This window comes from Zootoca vivipara, chromosome 2 (assembly GCF_963506605.1).
Source record: "Zootoca vivipara chromosome 2, rZooViv1.1, whole genome shotgun sequence".
NCBI lineage: Eukaryota > Metazoa > Chordata > Lepidosauria > Squamata > Lacertidae > Zootoca > Zootoca vivipara.
The window spans coordinates 1,319,637-1,339,825 of NC_083277.1; the positions used below are offsets into that span (position 1 = coordinate 1,319,637).

The following is a 20,189-nucleotide window of genomic DNA, read 5'->3' on the forward strand; positions in this document are numbered from 1 at the left end:
TAACTTGGACCCTGGTGAATAGTGGGCAGGTTCATGGACATAGAGCAGCTCCCTTTCCTGTGAGAAACCACTTTTATAAAAAGTAAACACAGTTCAAGCGTATTCTGAGATAATGCTGCTTCATTAACTATTAAGGGTTATGAAAGGCTGATGATGCATTACAATTATTTAATATGATTTCATATGCCTTTCTTCAAAATTTGAAATATATGGAAGACAGGAGAGAATGTATGAGATGTTAAAATAAGAGCAGGTGTTGATTGATGTGTGTAATATTCCTTTCTTCTCTTTGTAGATAAAAATAGGATTTCCTTCGCCCTCCAAAGAAGACAAAGGCAGTGAGAATTATGGGGGCCATGATCAATGTGAATAACGAAGAAACCATTTAAATGCATGGAGTGTGGAAAGATAAATTTTTTTGAAAGTATGGAGTATGGGAAGAGCTTCAATGATAGTGGAACACTAAGAAAACATCTACAGACTCACACAGGGGGGAATCCATTTGAATGTATGGAGTGTGGAAAGACCTTCAGTCAGAGTGGACACCTTAGAGACCATCAACGGACTCACACTGGTGAGAAACCATTTAAATGCATGGAGTGTGGAAAGAGTTTCACTAAGAGTGGAAACGTTAGAAATCATCAACGGACTCACACTGGTGAGAAACCATTTAAATGCATGGAGTGTGGAAAGAGCTTCAGTCGGAGTGGAAACCTTAGAATTCATCAACGGATTCACACTGGTGAGAAACCATTTAAATGCATGGAATGTGGAAACAGCTACAGTCACAGTGGGAGCCTTAGAACCCATCAACAGAGTCACACAGGAGAGAAACCATTTAAATGCATGGAGTGTGGAAAGAGCTTCAGTAGGAGTGGAGACCTTAGAATTCATCAACGGATTCACACTGGTGAGAAACCATTTAAATGCATGGAGTGTGGAAACAGCTACAGTCACAGTGGGAGCCTTAGAACCCATCAACAGAGTCACACAGGAGAGAAACCATTTAAATGCATGGAGTGTGGAAAGAGCTTCAGTAGGTGTAAGAGAGAGGGCTTGCAGAGAGCAGCCCACTCTGCTTACTTCCATCAGATGAGAGAGCAGCAGCAAGTCTGGGAGTTCAAATCAGGAACAGGAAGGGTTAAGACGGGTCCAGGGCTCTGCAGAGTCCTGGTGGCTCAGCTCCAGGTTGGTAGCAGGGAAGCAGGGGAGGAGCTAGCTTCAGCAGGGGCTGGAAAGGAGGGAGGAGAGAGAACGGCACCTCAGGAGCCTGGTTTGGGACCACGGAGGACCCATAGAGCAAGGAGGAGGGGCGTTTGGAGTCTTAAAAGGGGGGTCAGAGCCCACGAGACGCCATTGTGGGCTTCTGCCCCATGCAGAGCAGACATGATTTGAGACACCTCACCACTGTATATAGCATGCACAATAAAACTATGAAAATCCAGAGGATGTGTGGAGTGCTTACTCGGGAGTAGCCAACACCCCATCTGTGACAGCAAGCCCACAATCTTTTGATGGCTACCCCGAGGGAAGAGGGCTGCAAATGGAGCAGCCGGCATGAAGTTCGCAGCATCTAAAGCAGAAGAGAGAGATGCCGAGGGAGGATTGGCATGAGTTGCCAGCACCCTGCAACTATGGAACGGCTCAAGCACCAGGTAGGCACCCGGGCACAGGGGAAGCCAAGCTTAGTGAACCGAGCAGCTCTGAACACAGCCAAGCCGGGGGAGCGGAGGCTGGACAAGCAGAGAGGACACTCGGGACGGGCCAGCACTTCGTAGGGCGACCCTCAGCACAAGCTGGCTCTAAGACTGAGAGGCATGGTGGCGTGGAAGTGCAGGAGGCTGAGAGGCGAGTCCGGGCAGAGGGGACAGACGGAGGGGAAAGGCAGCGGCCACAAGTTCCCATACAGTCCCGGGGAGGCAGCTGCAGCACAGCACAGCCCCCTCCAGCCAGATGTGATGCAGAGGGACAAAGCCCGTGCGCGGGTACTTTCAAACGCTGACGCGGGAAAACAGAGGAAAGAGAAAGGCGGGAGATGCCTTTACAATGCACCCAGCCACTGGGTGGAACACTGCCCCCAGAGGAAGGAATGGCGAGAGCAGGCAGGCACAGACACAAGCCTGGATGCCAGATCAGGAGGGGAGGGGCCAGGCAGAGCACCAACAACTGAGCCCTCCTGTAACACCCCACAGCACGACAAAGAGATGGAAGTGAGTCTGCAGCTGCCAAGAGGCCAGACCCAGGAGACAGTCGGGCTTCTCCGCAGGGGCAGCAGCGACGATTTCCTATCGGTGGACTTGGCTAAGCAGGATCAGATTCCCATTTTCCCAAGGGAGCGGCCCATGAGCGTCTTGACCGTAGGCGGCCGGGAATTGCAGGAGGGTGAGGTCACGCAACAGACCCCCTCTCGGAAGATGACAGTGAACAAGCACGCAGAAGTGCTAGCTTTGGACTTAATGGACAATGACCCTGTGGGCAGCCAGCGCCGGGGAGATCTCACCTTTGGAGATGCAGACGGCAAGGAGCACTGCAGGAAAGAAGGAGAATCCTCAGGATCGCACCACATCAGCTCCCCAGGCGGATGGAACGACGCAGAGGCGGGGATGCAGGAAGAGAAACTGAGCCAACTCACCAAAGAGGACACTTTTACCCAGAACATACGGAGGGACTTGAGGGAGAAAAAGGGGGCAGGGGAAGGGCTTGCAGAGAAAGAGGGGTTACTCTTTAGCAATGATGCCCGGTATATGCCCCAGGACTCCCTCAGCGGGAAGATTCTCAGGCAATATCATGACAACCCCACGGAGGGGCATGCAGTACATGTCTTCACGAGGCTCACACCCAGTAAGGCCAGTCTTGGGCGAAACCCCAGAGCCTTCCCAGAGCAGGGGGAGGGGGAGATTGGGGGACCACCTATTGAGGCATGGGGTGAGAGGAGGGAGACAGTACACCAACAACTGGATGGAGACGTGGCAAGGGGCAATGAGGCTTACAAGGAGGGGGCAGACCATCACAGGGGACTGGAGAAGGTCTTCCACGGAGGGGACAGGGTCTGGCTGTGGTCAGAAGGCCTTCCCATGGGGGGAAGGGGGAAGAAGCTGGCACCCAGAAGGCTGGGGCCCTTCAAGGTTCTGACACAGATCAACCCTGTCACCTTCAGGGGGGAAGCACCTACAGCGAGAAAGGTCCATCCCGTGGGTCACAGGTCTTTGCTCTCACACTTTAGGGAAAGCCCAAGGTTCAGAGGACGTGACACACATCCAACACAAGACGCTGACAGGAGGGAGGGGGAGGAAATCACACAAAAGACACTAGACAGAAGGGTGGAGGGAGAAGGCAGCCAAGAGGTTCCAGAAAGAAAGGAAGAGGAGGAGGTCTACAGTGCCACAGCGAGCCCGGGCTCCCGGTGGGGGGAGGGGGGGTTAAAATGTCTGATGGCCAGGCAGGGCACTCCTGCTTCCCAAAACGCGGAGGCAACCACGCACACCATGCAAGGGGAGGACCGCACACTGGAACTGCACGCTCCTTTCTCCCACAGACCCAAACCACCACACGTCAGTAGCACAGGGAACACAGAGGGGGAGGGCGATCCCAGGTGGGGAGGAGGGGAGACGCAGACCCAAGGAGCCCTCCGGGAATCGGAAGCAATTTTCCAGAGGGAGGAGGAGGATGACAACGGAAGGAACTACACGGACCAGCCACCCAGCACCGACGGGGAACAGGATTTTACACACACTACAGAGGAAGAAGACCTGTCAGGCTTCCAGCCCTCTTTACAGACATCAGACCAGGCAAACCAGGCCTCAGAAAGGGGGGGGAGCCTGGAGGGGGGGTGGATGTAAGAGAGAGGGCTTGCAGAGAGCAGCCCACTCTGCTTACTTCCATCAGATGAGAGAGCAGCAGCAAGTCTGGGAGTTCAAATCAGGAACAGGAAGGGTTAAGACGGGTCCAGGGCTCTGCAGAGTCCTGGTGGCTCAGCTCCAGGTTGGTAGCAGGGAAGCAGGGGAGGAGCTAGCTTCAGCAGGGGCTGGAAAGGAGGGAGGAGAGAGAACGGCACCTCAGGAGCCTGGTTTGGGACCACGGAGGACCCATAGAGCAAGGAGGAGGGGCGTTTGGAGTCTTAAAAGGGGGGTCAGAGCCCACGAGACGCCATTGTGGGCTTCTGCCCCATGCAGAGCAGACATGATTTGAGACACCTCACCACTGTATATAGCATGCACAATAAAACTATGAAAATCCAGAGGATGTGTGGAGTGCTTACTCGGGAGTAGCCAACACCCCATCTGTGACAGTAGGAGTGGAGACCTTAGAATTCATCAACGGACTCACACAGGAGAGAAACCGTTTAAATGCATGGAGTGTGGAAAGAGCTTCAGTTGGAGTGGACACCTTAGAGACCATCAACGGACTCACACTGGTGAGAAACCATTTAAATGCATGGAGTGTGGAAACAGCTACAGTCACAGTGGGAGCCTTAGAACCCATCAACGGAGTCACACAGGAGAGAAACCATTTGAATGTATGGAGTGTGGAAAGGGCTTCACTTCTAATAAAGTACTTATAATTCATCAACGGACTCACACTGGTGAGAAACCTTTTAAATGCATGGAGTGTGGAAAGAGCTTAACTACAAATGGAAGCCTTAGAATTCATCAACGGAGTCACACAGGAGAGAAACCCTTTAAATGCATGGAGTGTGGAAAAAGCTTCAGTCATAGTGGACACCTTAGAATTCATCAACGGAGTCACACAGGAGAGAAACCATTTGAATGCATGGAGTGTGGAAAGAGCTTCACTTATAGTGCAACACTAAGACTACATCAACGGACTTGTTCTGTCCTCACTACCGTGCCTGGTGACCTAGGTAGTTCGACATACAGCTAAACCTTCTTGTCTTCGGGGAAAAAAGAAGACTGTTTTTTTACTTTTAATCCTATACTTTATTAACAGTCAAGAACGAGGTAAAACAGATCGAATAAGACAAATAATAAGTGTGAAGACAAGTATTAAATGGTAAAACAACAATACAATCTTGCAGGTGGAGAACATGTAACATGTACCCTCTGGTACCCTCACCCCTCCACTGAACTCCTACTCTCTAACCTCCCAGCCAGCAACTGTCAGCAACTGTCAGCAACTGCCATTCTTACAATATTCTTTTTGGCCAGTAGGTGGAGCCGAGCTACCCAGTACGATAACAGCCCATACAAACTGAATACATTTATGAACTTTGCCCGTGCCAAAGGCACGACACTCCCCGCTTGGTATCAACGGATACCACTATTTGATTCCCCCGATGACAACAGTAGAACCAGTTCAGAGACTGGTCTAAGAAACAACTTTGTTTGTTGGTTTTTGCATACTTTAATTTCCACTTTCCTGACTCTTCCATCTTCACTTGGAAAGACTTTGGTGATGCAGTACAATCAGAGAAGCGATGTGGTGCTGACCAGGTATAATTAGAGGGTTTCTTCCATTTAACTCTAATTTAGCTTGCTTGAGATGACCACCTACTCTTAACAGGCCATTTCGACCGAGGAATGGGTCAAGTTTCCTAAGAGTACTGTCCTTAGGGATAACCTTTTTGTTCAAGATACAGTTGATCTCTCTGGCATAGACTTCATGTTGCACAATGCAAATGATCACATTTTGCGCATGTTGATGCTCTGATGGTGTGCGGATGTTGGGACACAGATGCCAGCCTTTACAATTACTCTCTACTGGAGGTGTGACACGTTTAAATGAATGAGCTATGTGGGTTAGGCTAACAATGGCTCTAATGAGTGACTTCCAGGTCGAGAATCCACTGAACCTGTGAGACTCGAGATGACTGACTGTAGTCATTGTCTGAAGTGCAGAAACTTCAGGACGGACTTCAGAATCAAGGTCTGAGTCCACTAGTTCAAATATGTCATTCTGAGGGGCAGTCAGGGGTTTAGCTTTAAACACTTCAAGGGCTGGTGGTGTGTGATTGCCACCTTTTGTATGGAAAAAAAGCATTACAGAATTTTTTTGGCGCTTCAAGACACTTTTTCCTTTGCACATTTCTGATGCGCTCTCCATGACCCTGTTGACCGAAAAACAAGGCAGAAATATTTAAAGACTTTAACTTGTTCAATCAACTGATTCTCAATATACCATCTATGGGCCCTATAGTTTCTTGAAGACACCATGACTTTAGTTTTCTTGTCATTCACAGCCAGCTGGTCTCTTCGGCAGTATCCCGAGAATGCCCTCATCCATTCTTAGGCCCACTTTTGCTTGAGATAGAAGTACCACATTTTGCTTGAGATAGAAGTACCACATTTGCATATAGTAATATAAAAATGGCTTTTGTGGCCATTGGTAATCTGGAGATGTTAAACCCTGGACAATATCATTTATATATAAATTAAATATATAAATTAAACAATGCTTAACTCCCTTTGTGGCTGGTACGGATCCTGCGAGCTGCTCATTTGTAGAGCAACGCACTTTTAGCACAGCGTTTTTATACAATAACAATAATCTTTTATCTATACTTGAAGAGTTCTGCTTATCCCACAGTCTTCTTCGAGAGATTGAATCGAATGCGGCTTTCAGACCAATGAAAGCCGTACATAGCACACCGCCTGGTTTCTTAACATACTTATCTATAAATTGGGCAAGTACAAAGCAATGGTCTATAGTGGATCCGCCTTATCTAATTCCTGCTCCATCAGGTTATCCAATCAACTAGCTTATTGTAAAGATGCTTTGCAGATAATCTGCTAATTACAGGTAGCAAACTAATTGGTCTATAACTAGCCGGAAGGCCCTTTTTAGAGTAAAGGGATTACTGCAGCTGTGGCCCAAACTTCAGGAAATAACGCGGATGAATCGATAAATGACAATATTACCACCAGCAGGGAGGCCCACCAGGCGATGTTAGATTTCAACAGTTCTGGGGGCAAATAGTCTATGCCGGGTGCTTTATTATTATTTAACTGTGAAGTAAGGTACTTGACCTCGATACTGGAGGCCAGGGTGGGAAGTTTCCCAAAGATTCTGGTATTTGGTTGACCTCATCATCCTGCCCATGATAGAGTGAATGACAATACTGGATTCATTCATTGGGTCTGATAGTACACACTGGAACATTGCAAGCATTCTCCAGGAGGCCTGATATTGTACTCCAGAAGAGGGAGATGTCCTTATCATGAGAGGCCTTTATTGAGATACGCCAACCATGTTTTTCTGCTTTCTGTTCCCCCCCCCCAATCTTAGCAGAAGTTTCAAGCACCGATATCCTTCCCCAGTATGAATTTTTAAAAGGACAGTGAGACTCCGCTTGAAATCGAAGCCGTTTCCACATCTCCAGCATTTAACGGGTTGCTCCCCGTGTGAGTGCCTTCATGTAAACTGAGGCTCTCCTTCCGACTGAAGCTCTTCCCACATTCGAAACACTGAAATGGTTTGTGCCCTGTATGAATCCTCTGGTGGGAAGTAAGGTGTGTGCTCTGACTGAAGCTCTTCCCACATTCCAAGCACTGATAGGGTTTCTCGCCTGTATGAAATCTTTGATGGGCAGTGAGTTGGTTGTTCTGAGTGAAACTCTTCCCACATTCCAAGCACTCATACGGTTTCTCCCCTGTGTGAGTTATCTGATGGAGAATGAGACCTGTGCTCTGTTTGAAGCTCTTTCCGCACTCTTGACATGGAAATGGTTTCTCCCCTGTGTGAATTCTCTGATGGGAAGCAAGATTCACCCTCTGACCCTCCATTCTCAGGGTTCTCATTGCAAGCCCCACGCGCCAAAAGAAATAAGCCTTCCTGCCTTTTCCTATGGGGGTTCAGGGGGGGCCTTTCTGCAGAGGGAGCACCGGCAGGGTTTGCATTGCAATGTCTCCTTTGCAGCGCAAGGAGGTGCTCAGCTGTCAAGAGGTGCTCAGCTCCCCTGCCCCCCCCCGGGCGCCTTGGAGGGAATAGAAATGGGAGACCTGCCAAGGGGGTCCCCGCCAGGACCCCCACCCCCAAGCAGTGCTGGGACTTGAAGCGAGGCCTCCATTCCGCGCCCCTCTGCGTGTTCTGGGTTCCCCCTGGCAGGCATCTCTGGGGCAAGGCTTGGTGGGTTCAGCTTGTCTAGAGCAGGGGGGCCTGAACTTTTCTGAGACACATTGATTCCACCACTTGGGGAAGCAAAGCAAGTCAGGGGGGAGGAGATGTCCAGCCAGGACCCTCCTCCCTTGGGGAAAGGGGTGCACTGGAGAGCAGTCTATTCTGTGAGCTGCCTCCCCTGCAGTCTGAGGCGGGACAGATCCTGCCCAGCCATAGATCCACCACTCGGGAGGATGAGGACTGAGAATTTGGGTGCAACTTGCGCTATTAATGCTGCCCTGAGATTTCCTGTAACAGGAATAGCAGCTCCGCTGGGGCACCTCCTTGCATAACAAAATGAGTAACAGAATGAATTTCAACAGGGACAAATGTCAGGCCCTGCACTTAGGCAGAAAGAACCACCCGCCCAAAGAGAGGATGGGGGAGAAAAACAGTGGTGCGTCAGTTAGAATGGGATGCTTATGAAACCTCTGCAAATTCTCAAACGGGAGAAACCATTTAGATGTCTGGAGTGTTTGACATCTTTCTCTCAGGGTTCCCTCTTTCCTTCACATCAATAAACTCAGATAATCGGAAATCAGTCTTAAATGCATGGAGTGTATGTGAAGTTCTGGTATTCGTATATAAAGTTGTATAGACAGGTCTTGAAAGAAATGAAGGTAATGTCTCACAAGTATAATAGAAGATATAATGTTAGATAGGGAGGGGGAGAATCTGGAATGTTGGGGTGAGTGATGACGGGCTGAGAGTCAGCTGATTTTCGGTCCTTGGTGGAGAGAGTTGGAAATGTTGGTGTTAGGAGTTGTGGTAGTTTGGGAGCAGGGTTGGTGGGATTAGTACCGTGTTTTCCCAAAAATAAGACACCATCTTATATTTACTTTTCCTCAAGAAGACACACTATGGCTTATTTTCAGGGGGTGTCTTATTCCAGCGGGAAGGGCTCCGCGTGGTGCGGCATGGCTGAGGGCAGCGAGTTGTTGCTGGGAGGCACCGGGTCCATGTCTTATTTTCGGGGTCTGGCTTATATTGCGGAAATGCTTAGAAATCCTGCTAGGCTTATTTTATGGGTCTGTCTTATTTTCAGGGAAAGGGTATTATAGGAACAGCATGATAACTCCCATTGATTTAATTGCAATAAAGGAACGATAAAGACACAAAAAGACTAAAAGCATCTTGTTAATACCCAAACCCTCATATATTGTTTATATTTTATTATAGTTTTTATTAGATTTTTTATTAATAGTAAGCCAATATAAGCCACATTAATACGATTGTTTTATTGATTGTAGTTTCGAAATTATTGTAATTGCTAAGAGTGGGTTTCTGTTTAATTTTTATATGCTGATATTATTATTCTATACTATTCTAATGATTGTTGAATGTTACTTTATTTGATGTAGATTGCTTATTTTAAAGCTATGTTTTATTATCACATTTTTTGTATTGCATTAGATTGTTATAAGGTGATACATTCTTTGTTTCTTCAGCTTGTAAACTGCCTTGAGTATTGTAAGATAGAAAGACGCTAAACAAATTAAAAGTGATGATACCAAATCATAATACAATTAAAAAAGCCAATTATTCCATTCCAAATTACGATTGGTATATTTCACACGCCTGTCTGAGTGGAGCGTGAGAAAGGAAGACTGCATGGGCGTACCCACCGCGGGGCAGGTTAGGGCAGGTGCCCGTACCTAGAAGCAGGGCCGGGGCGGTACATCCAAGCGAGGAACTGCCATTGAGCACAGTGAGCCAAAACACGCGTAATTACGCATGGGATTGCACCCTGGCTGCCCCTTGCGCCCGGGGCTGTTCTGGGGCCTCGTTGTGCCACGCGGCAATCACTTCCTGCTCCTTCCCTTCACCGCTCGCCTTGCGGAGAGCCTGGAGAGCCTGAGTTTCCCCCGCAGGCTCCGGTGGCGCTGCGCGCCGTTTTCAAACACAAAGCCTGCAGCCGCAATTGGAGGGGTGCAAGGAGAAGGCGTCGCCTTTAAACAAACAAACAAAAAAACCCTACCCGGCTCTTTGCGCCGCCGGGAAACACCAGCTACGGGAAGGTGAGTGTGGCGAGAAGAACAAACAACACTTTGTTTAATATGAGAAGCTGGAAAACCTACAAGTCTGTAATGGAGAGGGGTGGCTTGTCGGGAAGGTCTCAGTTAAGGAGGCTGCAATCTCGTATGCACGTTGAACAAAGTCCCTTTCGAGAAGCCAAGCGGGGGCCTCTCTCTGGAGGAATGCCACACAGAAGATGTTGACACCATCGACCATAACATCCTTCTGGACCGTCTAGAGGGCTTGGGAGCTGGGGGCACTGTCATGCAGTGGTTCCGCTCCTTCCTCCTGGGCCGTGTTCAGAAAGTGGTGGTGGGGGATGAGTGTTCAGACCCCTGGGCTCTCACTTGTGGGGTGCCTCAGGGTTCTGTCCTCTCCCCCATGCTTTTTAACATCTATATGCAGCCGCTGGGAGAGATCATCAGGGGGTTTGGGCTGGGTGTCCATCAGTATGCTGATGATACCCAGCTCTACCTCTCTTTTAAATCAGAACCAGTGAAGGCGGTGAAGGTCCTGTGTGAGTGCTTGGAGGCGGTTGGAGGATGGATGGCGGCTAACAGATTGAGATTGAATCCTGACAAGACAGAAGTACTGTTTGTGGGGGACAGGAGGCGGGCGGGTGTGGAGGACTCCCTGGTCCTGAATGGGGTAACTGTGCCCCTGAAAGACCAGGTGCGCAGCCTGGGAGTCATTTTAGACTCACAGCTGTCCATGGAGGCACAGGTCAACTCTGTGTCCAAGGCAGCTGTTTATCAGCTCCACCTGGTACGCAGGCTGAGTCCCTACCTGCCCACTGACTGTCTCTCCAGAGTGGTGCATGCTCTAGTTATCTCCCGCTTGGACTACTGCAATGCGCTCTACGTGGGGCTACCTTTGAAGGTGACCCGGAAACTACAACTAATCCAGAATGCGGCAGCTAGACTGGTGACTGGGAGCGGCCGCCGAGACCACATAACACCGGTCTTGAAAGACCTACATTGGCTCCCAGTACGTTTCCGAGCACAATTCAAAGTGTTGGTGTTGACCTTTAAAGCCCTAAACGGCCTCGGTCCAGTATACCTGAAGGAGCGTCTCCACCCCCATCGTTCTGCCCGGACACTGAGGTCCAGCTCCGAGGGCCTTCTGGCGGTTCCCTCACTACGAGAAGCCAAGTTACAGGGAACCAGGCAGAGGGCCTTTTCGGTAGTGGCTCCCACCCTGTGGAATGCCCTCCCACTAGAGGTCAAAGAGAACAACAATTACCAGACCTTTAGAAGGCATCTCAAGGCAGCCCTGTTTAGAGAAGCTTTTAATGTTTGATGGATCTCTGTATTTTAATGTTTGATGGATTTCTGTATTTTAGAATTTCTGTTTTGTTGGAAGCCGCCCAGAGTGGCTGGGGGAACCCGGCCAGATGGGCGGGGTATAAATAATAAATTATTATTATTATTATTATTATTATTATTATTATTATTTTTACTTATTAAGCAAAATAGAAACATTATCACCCCCACCCTCCCCCCATCTACTTTCCTTCCCCTCTCCGAGTCCTCACCAATGTCTCAACAAATGAAACTGATTTGTAAAAATGTTAAGAGAGACATTGCACATTTCTTTGTAAACCAAGAAAACCCTTAATAATAATAAAACACAGACAGCCCTTGAGTTTATTCAACACCCCCACCCCTTTATTTGATGCCACAGTTGGTATTATTTAAAAGGATGGGAGACACCTGGCTTGAGAGCAGTACATGTGAAAAGGACCTAGGAGTCTTGGTAGACCACAAACTTGACATGAGTCAACAGTGTGATGCAGCAGCTAAAAAAGCCAATGCAATTCTGGGCTGCATCAATAGGAGTATAGCATCTAGATCAAACACACACACACACACACACACACACCTACCTTGACTTGATTCAACACACACACATACACAGCCCTTGAGTTTATTCAACACCCCCAAGAAGAGCCTGAAGTGGCTCAGCAAGGCGGCATTGGCCATGCTCCCCTTGGCCTGGCAGAGGAAGTCCAGCACCTCGGCTTGGCTCAGCTCTTTGGCCATGATGACCTCAAAATCCCGGGTGCTCTCGCTGCTGCTACTGCTGCCTCTGCTTCCTCCTCCATCCATCCATGTTCCACCTCGCCAAGCTTATCTCCTCCCCAGCCCCGCCGCGGCTCCGCACGCCCGAGGCATTCGGGAACAGAAACCGCCGCACACACGCATTCTCCCCCAGGGTGGCGCCCAGGATGAAACTTCTTCCCGGAGTCAGTTTAACCTGGACTCCGTAGCCCCGCCCACATTCCCACTTCGTGGCCCCTCCCGTGCCTTGGCCCTGCCCCTGAACAACCATGGCTTGCCCCCCCTAGTTTTGATCCTGGGTACGCCCCTGGAAGACTGTATTATCTCTCTTCTGGTGTGAGACTGTGAAATTGTACTTTCACTTTTCTTGGAGCTGATGAGAATGGACACCGTTATGGAATTTTCTGTAAATATTATGTAAATCAGGGGTCAGCAAACTTTTTTTCGCAGGGGGCCGGTCCACTGTCCCTCAGACCTTGTGGGGGGCCGGGCTATATTTGGGGGGGGGGGAAATGAACGAGTTCCTATGCCCACAAATAACCCAGAGATGCATTTTAAATAAAAGGACACATTCTACTCATGTAAAAACATGCTGATTCCCGGACCGTCCGCAGGCCGGATTTAGAAGGCGATTGGGCCGCATCCGGCCCCCGGGCCTTAGTTTGGGGACCCTGATGTAAATAAATAGTAGTTTAGAACTACAATGCCTCTTTCTTTTGCTGTGTTAAGCCAGAAGGCTGAGCTATGCTCACGGGAGGACGCTCAGAGATCCGAGGGGGGCTGCAGATTAGGCCAGAGCATTTTCCAACAAAGGCTTCCCTTCACCCACCTTCCAATCCGGTTACGACGATAGTCCTCTCCAGATCAAGACCCTCGCACTCAGTGGCTGATTCAATCAGCAGGTCATCTTGTCCCCTTCTTCCAGAGCATGTCTGTTTTTAAAGTCCAAATTAATATCTATCCTAAAAAACAGAGGAACTGCCGCTCATGGTGACTGCGTTGGAGAGTTACTGATTATGTGCCATGCTATGCACTCAGCGTTTCCCACCCCGCATCTTAGAAGCGAGCCACAGGTATTGGACAATCTGTGAGTGAGAGCTCACCCCCTCAACCCGGGGGGGGGGCATTGCAAGGATCATTACTCTCAAATCCTCCATTTCTGCACGCCAGGCATCTGCTATTGTGGGATATGTTCTCCACCATGGCAGCGCTGGACTGGCAGTGCTATTGTTTACATTTTATAAATTGTGTTGCAACACCTCCTCCTCCTTGGCTATGTGAAGGGGGAAGTGTTCAGATAAACATTATCTCTGGGGACATCAGGAATAAAAGGGCTGCTTAGCGGCATAACCAGGAAGGACTCGCCTCCCCAAACTTAAGGGTCAACTTTCTACAAATCCACAAGCTGCCTGGAGGCAGGAGCCACCTCTGAGCATTGAGGCAGACAACAGGAAGTTTCCTTTGAACGTCATAGGGGCACATGGACCTGGTGTGGCCACTTCTCAGGGCTCTTTCCAGGAACGGTTGAGCCCATCATTCACAAGTGAGGCCTGGTTTGCTCTCTCCTCCACACCCCCAGGGGTTTAGCCTGTATCTGGACTGCACCACTTCAGCCTGCAAGGAAGACCCTGTTTTCTGGGACACATTGATTCCACCACTTGGGGAAGCAAAGCAAGTCAGGGGGGAGGAGGTGTCCAGCCAGGACCCTCCTCCCTTGGGAAAAGGGGTGCACTGGAGAGCAGTCCATTCTGTGAGCTGCCTCGCCTGCAGTCTGAGGTGGGGCAGATCCTGCCCAGCCATAAATCCACCACTCGGGAGGATGAGGACCAAGAATTTGGGTGCAACTTGCGCTATTAATGCTGCCCTGAGATTTCCTGTAACAGGAATAGCATCTCCGCTGGGGCACCTCCTTGCATAACAAAATGAGTAACAGAATGAATTTCAAGAGGGACAAATAAATGTCAGGCCCTGCACTTAGGCAGGAAGAACCACCTGCACAAAGAGAGGATGGGGGACACCTGGCTTCCTAGCAGGACACGTGAAAAGGATCTAGGGGTATTGGTGGACCACTAGCTTAACATGAGTCCACAGGGTGAATCAGCAACAACAAAAAAGATAACTCTATTCTAGGCTGTAGGGTCTGACTCCAACCAATGGCTTCAAGTTGCAAGAAAGGAGATTCTGACTAAGCATTTGGAAACCCTCTTGGACAGCAAGAGCTGTTTGGCAGGAGAACAGACTCCCATGAGAGGTGGGGGGCTCTCCTTCCTTGGAGGTTTTTCAGCAGAGGTTGGGGGGCCATCTGTCCTGGATGCTTGAGCTGAGATGCCTGCCTTGCAGGGGGTTGGTCTAGATGACCCTTCAGACCCTTCCAGTTCTCAGATTCTGTGATGCTATGGCTCTTCAAAGGGGCAGTGGGGAGAAGGGGGAAAGGAAGGGGGAGACCCCTGGATCTGGAGATCGCCACCCCATGGAGAGGAGGGGGGTGGAATATCTTTTTGTTATGAATGGGGGAAAACCATTGTATTTCAATCTTGCCTTTGAACCAAAGCTGTCCTCCAAGCAGCTCACATAAAATAAGCGGATACAAAAGATAGATAGATAGATAGATAGATAGATAGATAGATAGATAGATAGATAGATAGATAGGCAAGGTATAACACCATTTAGGGTTGTCGTAAGTAACTTTTCCAAGCCCCAAACGCGCATCCCAACTCCGGTCTACTCTGCAGGGCTGTTGTAACGGGGACACCCTACGTCACAGCCCTGCCTCCCCCACGTGGGGAAATGGGCGGGGAAATGACCGGATCCCCATCCCCCCCCCTCCTGGGAAGGGATGAAAAGAGAGGAAGGAGGAATGTCACCTTCGTGCCCCCACAGGACTTTTTGGGAGGTTGGGGGGGGACTCTTTCCCTGCAGCCTCCGGGGATCGAACCTGGGAGATTATCAGGAGAAAAAAAGAGGATATTCAGAGCTTGTTTGGAAGGAGGAGAATTTGTGTCTTCTGGGAGGGAGGGGGGCGTCACTCATTCCCCCCCCAAGGGTCAGTGAGCTCCGCTTCCTAGAGAGGCAGGAAGGATTGGAGGGGGGGCGAGGGGGAGGGGCCTCCATCCACATTCCCGGAAGAGGAGCAGGTCGGCAGAGGAGGAGGAGGGAAAAAGAGGTGCAAAATATATCTATATATTGTGGGGAGGGGGAGAGAAGGATGCGCTTCCCCCCCCCCTTAATCTGCAAACAGGACTGTTGGGAAGGGAGGGCAGGATTTGGGGAGGGGGGTGAAAGAAAAGTAGGGGAAATGGAAATGGGAGCCCTCCCAAGGGCTGAGACTTGAACCGAGGCCCCTGGGATTCCGCGTCTCTCTGCCAGTTCCGGGTTCCCCCTGGCAGGAATCTCTGGGGTGCCGCGATCCTGGCTCCCCTTTGGGTGGAGAATCAGAGAGAGGGAGTCCATGGAAGGGTTAAAGGGGGCGAGAGAGGCCTGGATAGTCTCCCTTCTCTCCCCCCTCCCTGCTCACCTGGCGAGGCCCCTCCGAAGGTTGGGAGGGGGAGGGGCCGCCATTCACATTCCCGGAAGAGGAGCAGGTCGGCAGAGGAGGAGGAAAAAGAGGTGCGAAATATATATGGGGAGATTTGGGGTTGTGGGGAGGGGAGATGGATGCGCTGTTCCTCCCCCTGTTCTGTAGGGCAGCTGGGAAGGGAGAGCAGGATTTGGGACGCGGGGGATAAAAGTAAAGTAGGATAGTGCTCCCCCTTCCCTTTCCCTCTCTGGAAGGGCTGAGACTTGAACCCAGGCCCCAGTTCTGTTTCCCCTGGCAGAAATCCCTGGGGCGCTTCTGGCTCCGCTCGGGGATCCAGACGCGGCTTGGTGGGTCCCCTTTTGTCTAGAGATGGGGAGTCCATGGAAGGTTTAAAGGGGGCGAGAGAGGCCTGGATAGAGACCCCCCTCTCCCTCCTCTCCCCCCCTCATCTGGCGAGGCTCCTCCGGATGGAGAGGGGGGCGCTTGGGAGAGATTTGGCAGGAAGGCTGAGCCGGCCAGGGGGGCCTCTGGGCGAAGGGGAGACTGGGGGGCAGAGGAAGGAGGGCAGAGGAAGTTGGGGGGGCTGAGGGAGGGAGGGAAGCATTCCTGGGGAAGGTATCAAAGTCAGCATTGGCAGGAGGTGGGGAGAGAGAGAGAGAGAGAGAGAGAGAGAGAGAGAGAGATTTGGGGGCTGCCTGACGACTTCTCCCTTTTGCCTAGGAATCTGCCATGATTTCTAGTCGACCAGGGAGAGATCCCTGAACAGGAGGCCTGATCCACCCGCCATCTCCTCCCTGGAAGCTCAGTCCTTGCCCTCCCATAAATTCCAGATCAGCTCCTGCAAGGGGCGCTGGGGGCTGTTATAGGGAGTCTAACCATGGGGGGAAAGAGGAAAGGGAGGAAGCCCCCTTTATTCTTTCCGCTGTTTGCGCCTTTTTCTTGGCAATGATAGTCTCACCCACATGCCTGTCTTTCTGTGGAGAAGCATCTGAAGGGTTCCTACCCAGAGATGTTGTTTAGTCGTTTAGTTGTGTCCGACTCTTCATGACCCCATGGACCAGAGCACGCCAGGCACTCCTGTCTTCCACTGCCTCCCGCAGTTTGGTCAAACTCATGTTTGTAGCTTCGAGAACACTGTCCAGCCATCTCGTCCTCTGTCGCCCCCTTCTCCTTGTGCCCTCAATCTTTCCCAACATCAGGGTCTTTTCCAGGGAGTCTTCTCTTCTCATGAGGTGGCCAAGGTACCCAGAGATACCTGTGCCCAACTCCTTCTCTCCATTCCACCAGGTTTCCATTACTGCCACTATTTCAGATCTGTTAAATATGTGGGATTTAAGGGATTGGGAAGATTGCTATGGAAATGGGTGGGATCCCCCCCCCCCAGCCTGTGAATTTATTACTACAATTGTTATGTTTATTTATTTATTGAATCTGTTAGTGGCTTTCTCTTGTCCAGGACAGCCCAAAGTGACTTACAACCAGTAGTAGTACTAGTAGTAGTTGTTGTTGTTATGCTCCACGGTGAGACTCCTAGGTCTTCTTTGTCATGTTTCCTGTATTTGTGGGGGGGGGAGCAGATGCAGAGAGGGGCAAGGAGGGGACTGAGCTGAGTGCCATTTGGCCTGCCCTGATTTCACCCTCTATCCTCTCATCCAGTGGAAGGTGCTGTCCCATTGCAAGTGACCTAATAATAATAATAATAATTTATTATTTATACCCCGCCCATCTGGTTGGGTTTCCCCAGCCACTCTGGGCGGCTTCCAACAAAATATTAAAATAATCTACTAAACATTAAAAGCCTCCCTAAACAGGGCTGCCTTCAGATGCCTTCTAAAAGTATGTTAGTTGTTTTTCTCTTTGACATCTGATGGGAGGGCGTTCCACAGGACGGGTGCCACTACCGAGAAGTCCCTCTGCCTGGTTCCCTTTAACTTGGCTTCTCGCAATGAGGGAACCGCCAGAAGGCCCTTGGCGCTGGACCTCAGTGTCTGGGCAGAACGATGGGGGTGGAGACGCCCCTAGACACAATACAACAGCCTCAGGAAGTAAATGGTGCAGGATGATTTGGGAATGTGTGCAGTTGGACTATATCAGGAAGATCTTGGAGATCACGGAAGAAGGAAATGAAAACAGATATTCATGTTGGGGAAAACCAGAGATGTTAGACCTCGAAGGATGGAACAACCGCTTTGGTTGGTGTCAGAGGTGCTGATGTGGCTACTCTAGAGTAACGACTCCTCGCAGCATAGTCCTTTTAGACTTTTATTAAGTGCTGATTATTTACAGTGCTCAGAGCGATCTATATACATGCTTACGGTGAGGTGTCAGTACCTCCGAATGGAGATTGGCGCGTTTTCTTCCAGCAAAGAAGCTTTGGGAGACCCAGCCTCTTCCCCCTACGTTTTCGGCGCAATTCCGGAGTTGGGGGAATTGGCCTTCCCACCGGGCTCCCCCCTTCCTGTCCCACCTGGGTCATGGGCTCCGCAACCTTGCCTGAGCCTCGGACACCACTTCCTGATTCTCCGCTGGAGGCAGAGCTCTCCCTGCTCTCCCCAGCGCTTGGGGACGGGCTGGAACTTAAGATGGGAGGGACTTCCCTGTATCCCTTGTCCCTCACAGTTGGCATGCCTATTTGATTTACGATAAAACGGCAGTAAATAGGGACTTTCTGAACCACATAATCAGGAGGTCTCTATATAAAGTTTGGTCAACTTATAGATGGTTGTTAGAACCTAAGATCCCATGGTGGATTTATCCACTAGAAGTGATGGCGGTAAAAAAAGTACATATGGAAAAGGGCTGGGCAACATATCAACAACTAGCAATAATGGAACAAGGTGAGGTTAAAATAAGACCCTATGAGGAGGTCAAGAGTTAATTTAATGGTTTGTTACAATACCACCAGATATTGCACATTTTTAATCAAGATAAAAAGATAGGATTCGAACAAGAAATATCAAAATTACAAAGTGAACTTCTGCAGCCAAAAAAAAAAAAAATGATATCGAAAATATATAATCTGTCCCTAGAATGGGAACTGAAAGATGAGGTAATAAAGGGACCTATGATAAAATGGTCTCAAGAGTTGGGTCAAACAATTACTTTAGACAAATGGGAAAGACTATGGAAAACCGATATAAATTTTACTGCGTGCTACTCAGAAAACCATAGCTTTAACTATACGGACCTTTGTCAGCAAGGTGATGTCTCTGTTTTTTAAGATGCTGTCTAGGTTTACAGATTACAAAACGAGGTGGGGTTAAAGGTAGTGAATAAAGCAAAATACTTAGGCATCTGGATCACAAGCAATACGAACAATTTATTTAAAGATAATTATATTAAAAAATGGAAATAAATAAATAAAGATTTGGAGGCTTGGAATAGATTAAAGTTATCATTACAGTGGTACCTCTACTTACGAATAACTCTACTTACGAATGTTTCTACTTATGAACGAAGCTCCTTCCGCCATCTTGGATGCGGTTTAGATAGGATTTTTTCTACTTACGAATTTTTAGATAGGGTTACTTCGACTTACGGATTTTTTCTCCCAATGCATTCCTATGGGATTTGACTTACAATTTTTTTCGACTTACAAATCTGTGTTCAGAACGCATTAAATTCGTAAGTAGAGGTACCACTGTACAGATATTCAGCATTTTCAGAAGAGGGGGAAGAAGGGGAAAGTGTGTCCCACTAGATAAAACTCCCATCATCCCTGGCCATATGCCATCTTTCCTTGGGATGATGGTACTTTGTGTCCAACCACATCTGGAGGGTCAGAGATGCCTCACCTCAGCATAGAAGGTTCCTCAAGGGCAGTGGTGGTGAACCTTTTAGAGACTGAGTACCCAAACTGCATACCAAAACCCACTTATTTATCACAAAGTGCCCAAAGGTTCTGAGCTTTTGGGGGGGAGAGACAGAACAGAAAAATCACTGCGGTTTTTGCCATCTCCCTCCCCTCCCCCCTCCTGCTGGGCATGCTCCCCGACTTGCCGGCTTGCTCGCTCTCGGGCTCCTGCAATGAGGAGGATGGAGCAGCCCTGAGGCCAGGTGAGCGGTGGCGGTCAGGAGGAGAGGGAGAGCCCCACCCCACCCCAGCCAGCCAGCCCAACCTGCTGCCTGCTCCCCGCCTGCTATCCAGGCGTGGTCTTCCCCATCTTCCTCCCTCCCTCCAGCAACATCGCTGCGGCAAAGGATTGGGTCAGGCGTGCAGGGAGGTGGCGGGCACAAGGCCCACGGGAGGTGAGGGGTCTGCGGAGGATTGGAGCTGGGGGGGGAAGGGAATGGGCGAGACCTGACTTGGAGGGGGGGCTGGGAACTACCGTACCACACAGCACTGAAAAAGTGCAGGGGAAAAATCATGAGGGTCAAATAATGAACGCTGTTATGCCCAATTTAGAAACAGCCATTGCCGCAGCCAATTGAAAAGCAGACGAATTGCCGAACACAATCACCGGCTGCCAGCAAAAATAATGTTC

At 49.7% G+C, this 20,189-nt stretch overlaps 2 protein-coding genes across 4 annotated transcripts in view; one reads left to right on the plus strand and one right to left on the minus strand.

The window, feature by feature from the left end:
* Window positions 1-219: 219 nt before the first annotated feature.
* The window catches only part of LOC118081421 (zinc finger protein 658B-like), a 43,830-nt gene continuing 23,860 nt past the window's right edge, over window positions 220-20,189 (plus strand). The window contains exons 1-3 of one of the 3 annotated variants that reach the window (XM_060268630.1): window positions 220-1,040; window positions 4,293-4,607; window position 5,463. In XM_060268630.1, the coding sequence (XP_060124613.1) occupies window positions 394-1,040; window positions 4,293-4,607; window position 5,463 (963 nt within the window). In that variant the 5' untranslated portion in view covers window positions 220-393. Of the gene's footprint in view, window positions 1,041-4,292; window positions 4,608-5,462; window positions 5,464-15,302; window positions 15,352-15,437; window positions 15,795-20,189 lie in introns of those variants that run through there. The other 2 variants (XM_060268622.1, XM_060268636.1) reach the window with 2 other exon arrangements.
* LOC132591239 (zinc finger protein 664-like) lies at window positions 6,307-7,893 on the minus strand. The gene has a single exon (XM_060268852.1). The coding sequence runs from the start codon at window positions 7,752-7,754 to the stop codon at window positions 7,284-7,286; it is 471 nt and encodes a 156-aa protein (XP_060124835.1). The 5' UTR covers window positions 7,755-7,893; the 3' UTR covers window positions 6,307-7,283.

What these genes read in the sequence shown, in the direction of transcription:
- LOC132591239 (XM_060268852.1), bottom strand. Translation starts at nt 7,754, where the DNA reads ATGAGAACCCTGAGAATGGAGGGTCAGAGGGTGAATCTTGCTTCCCAT.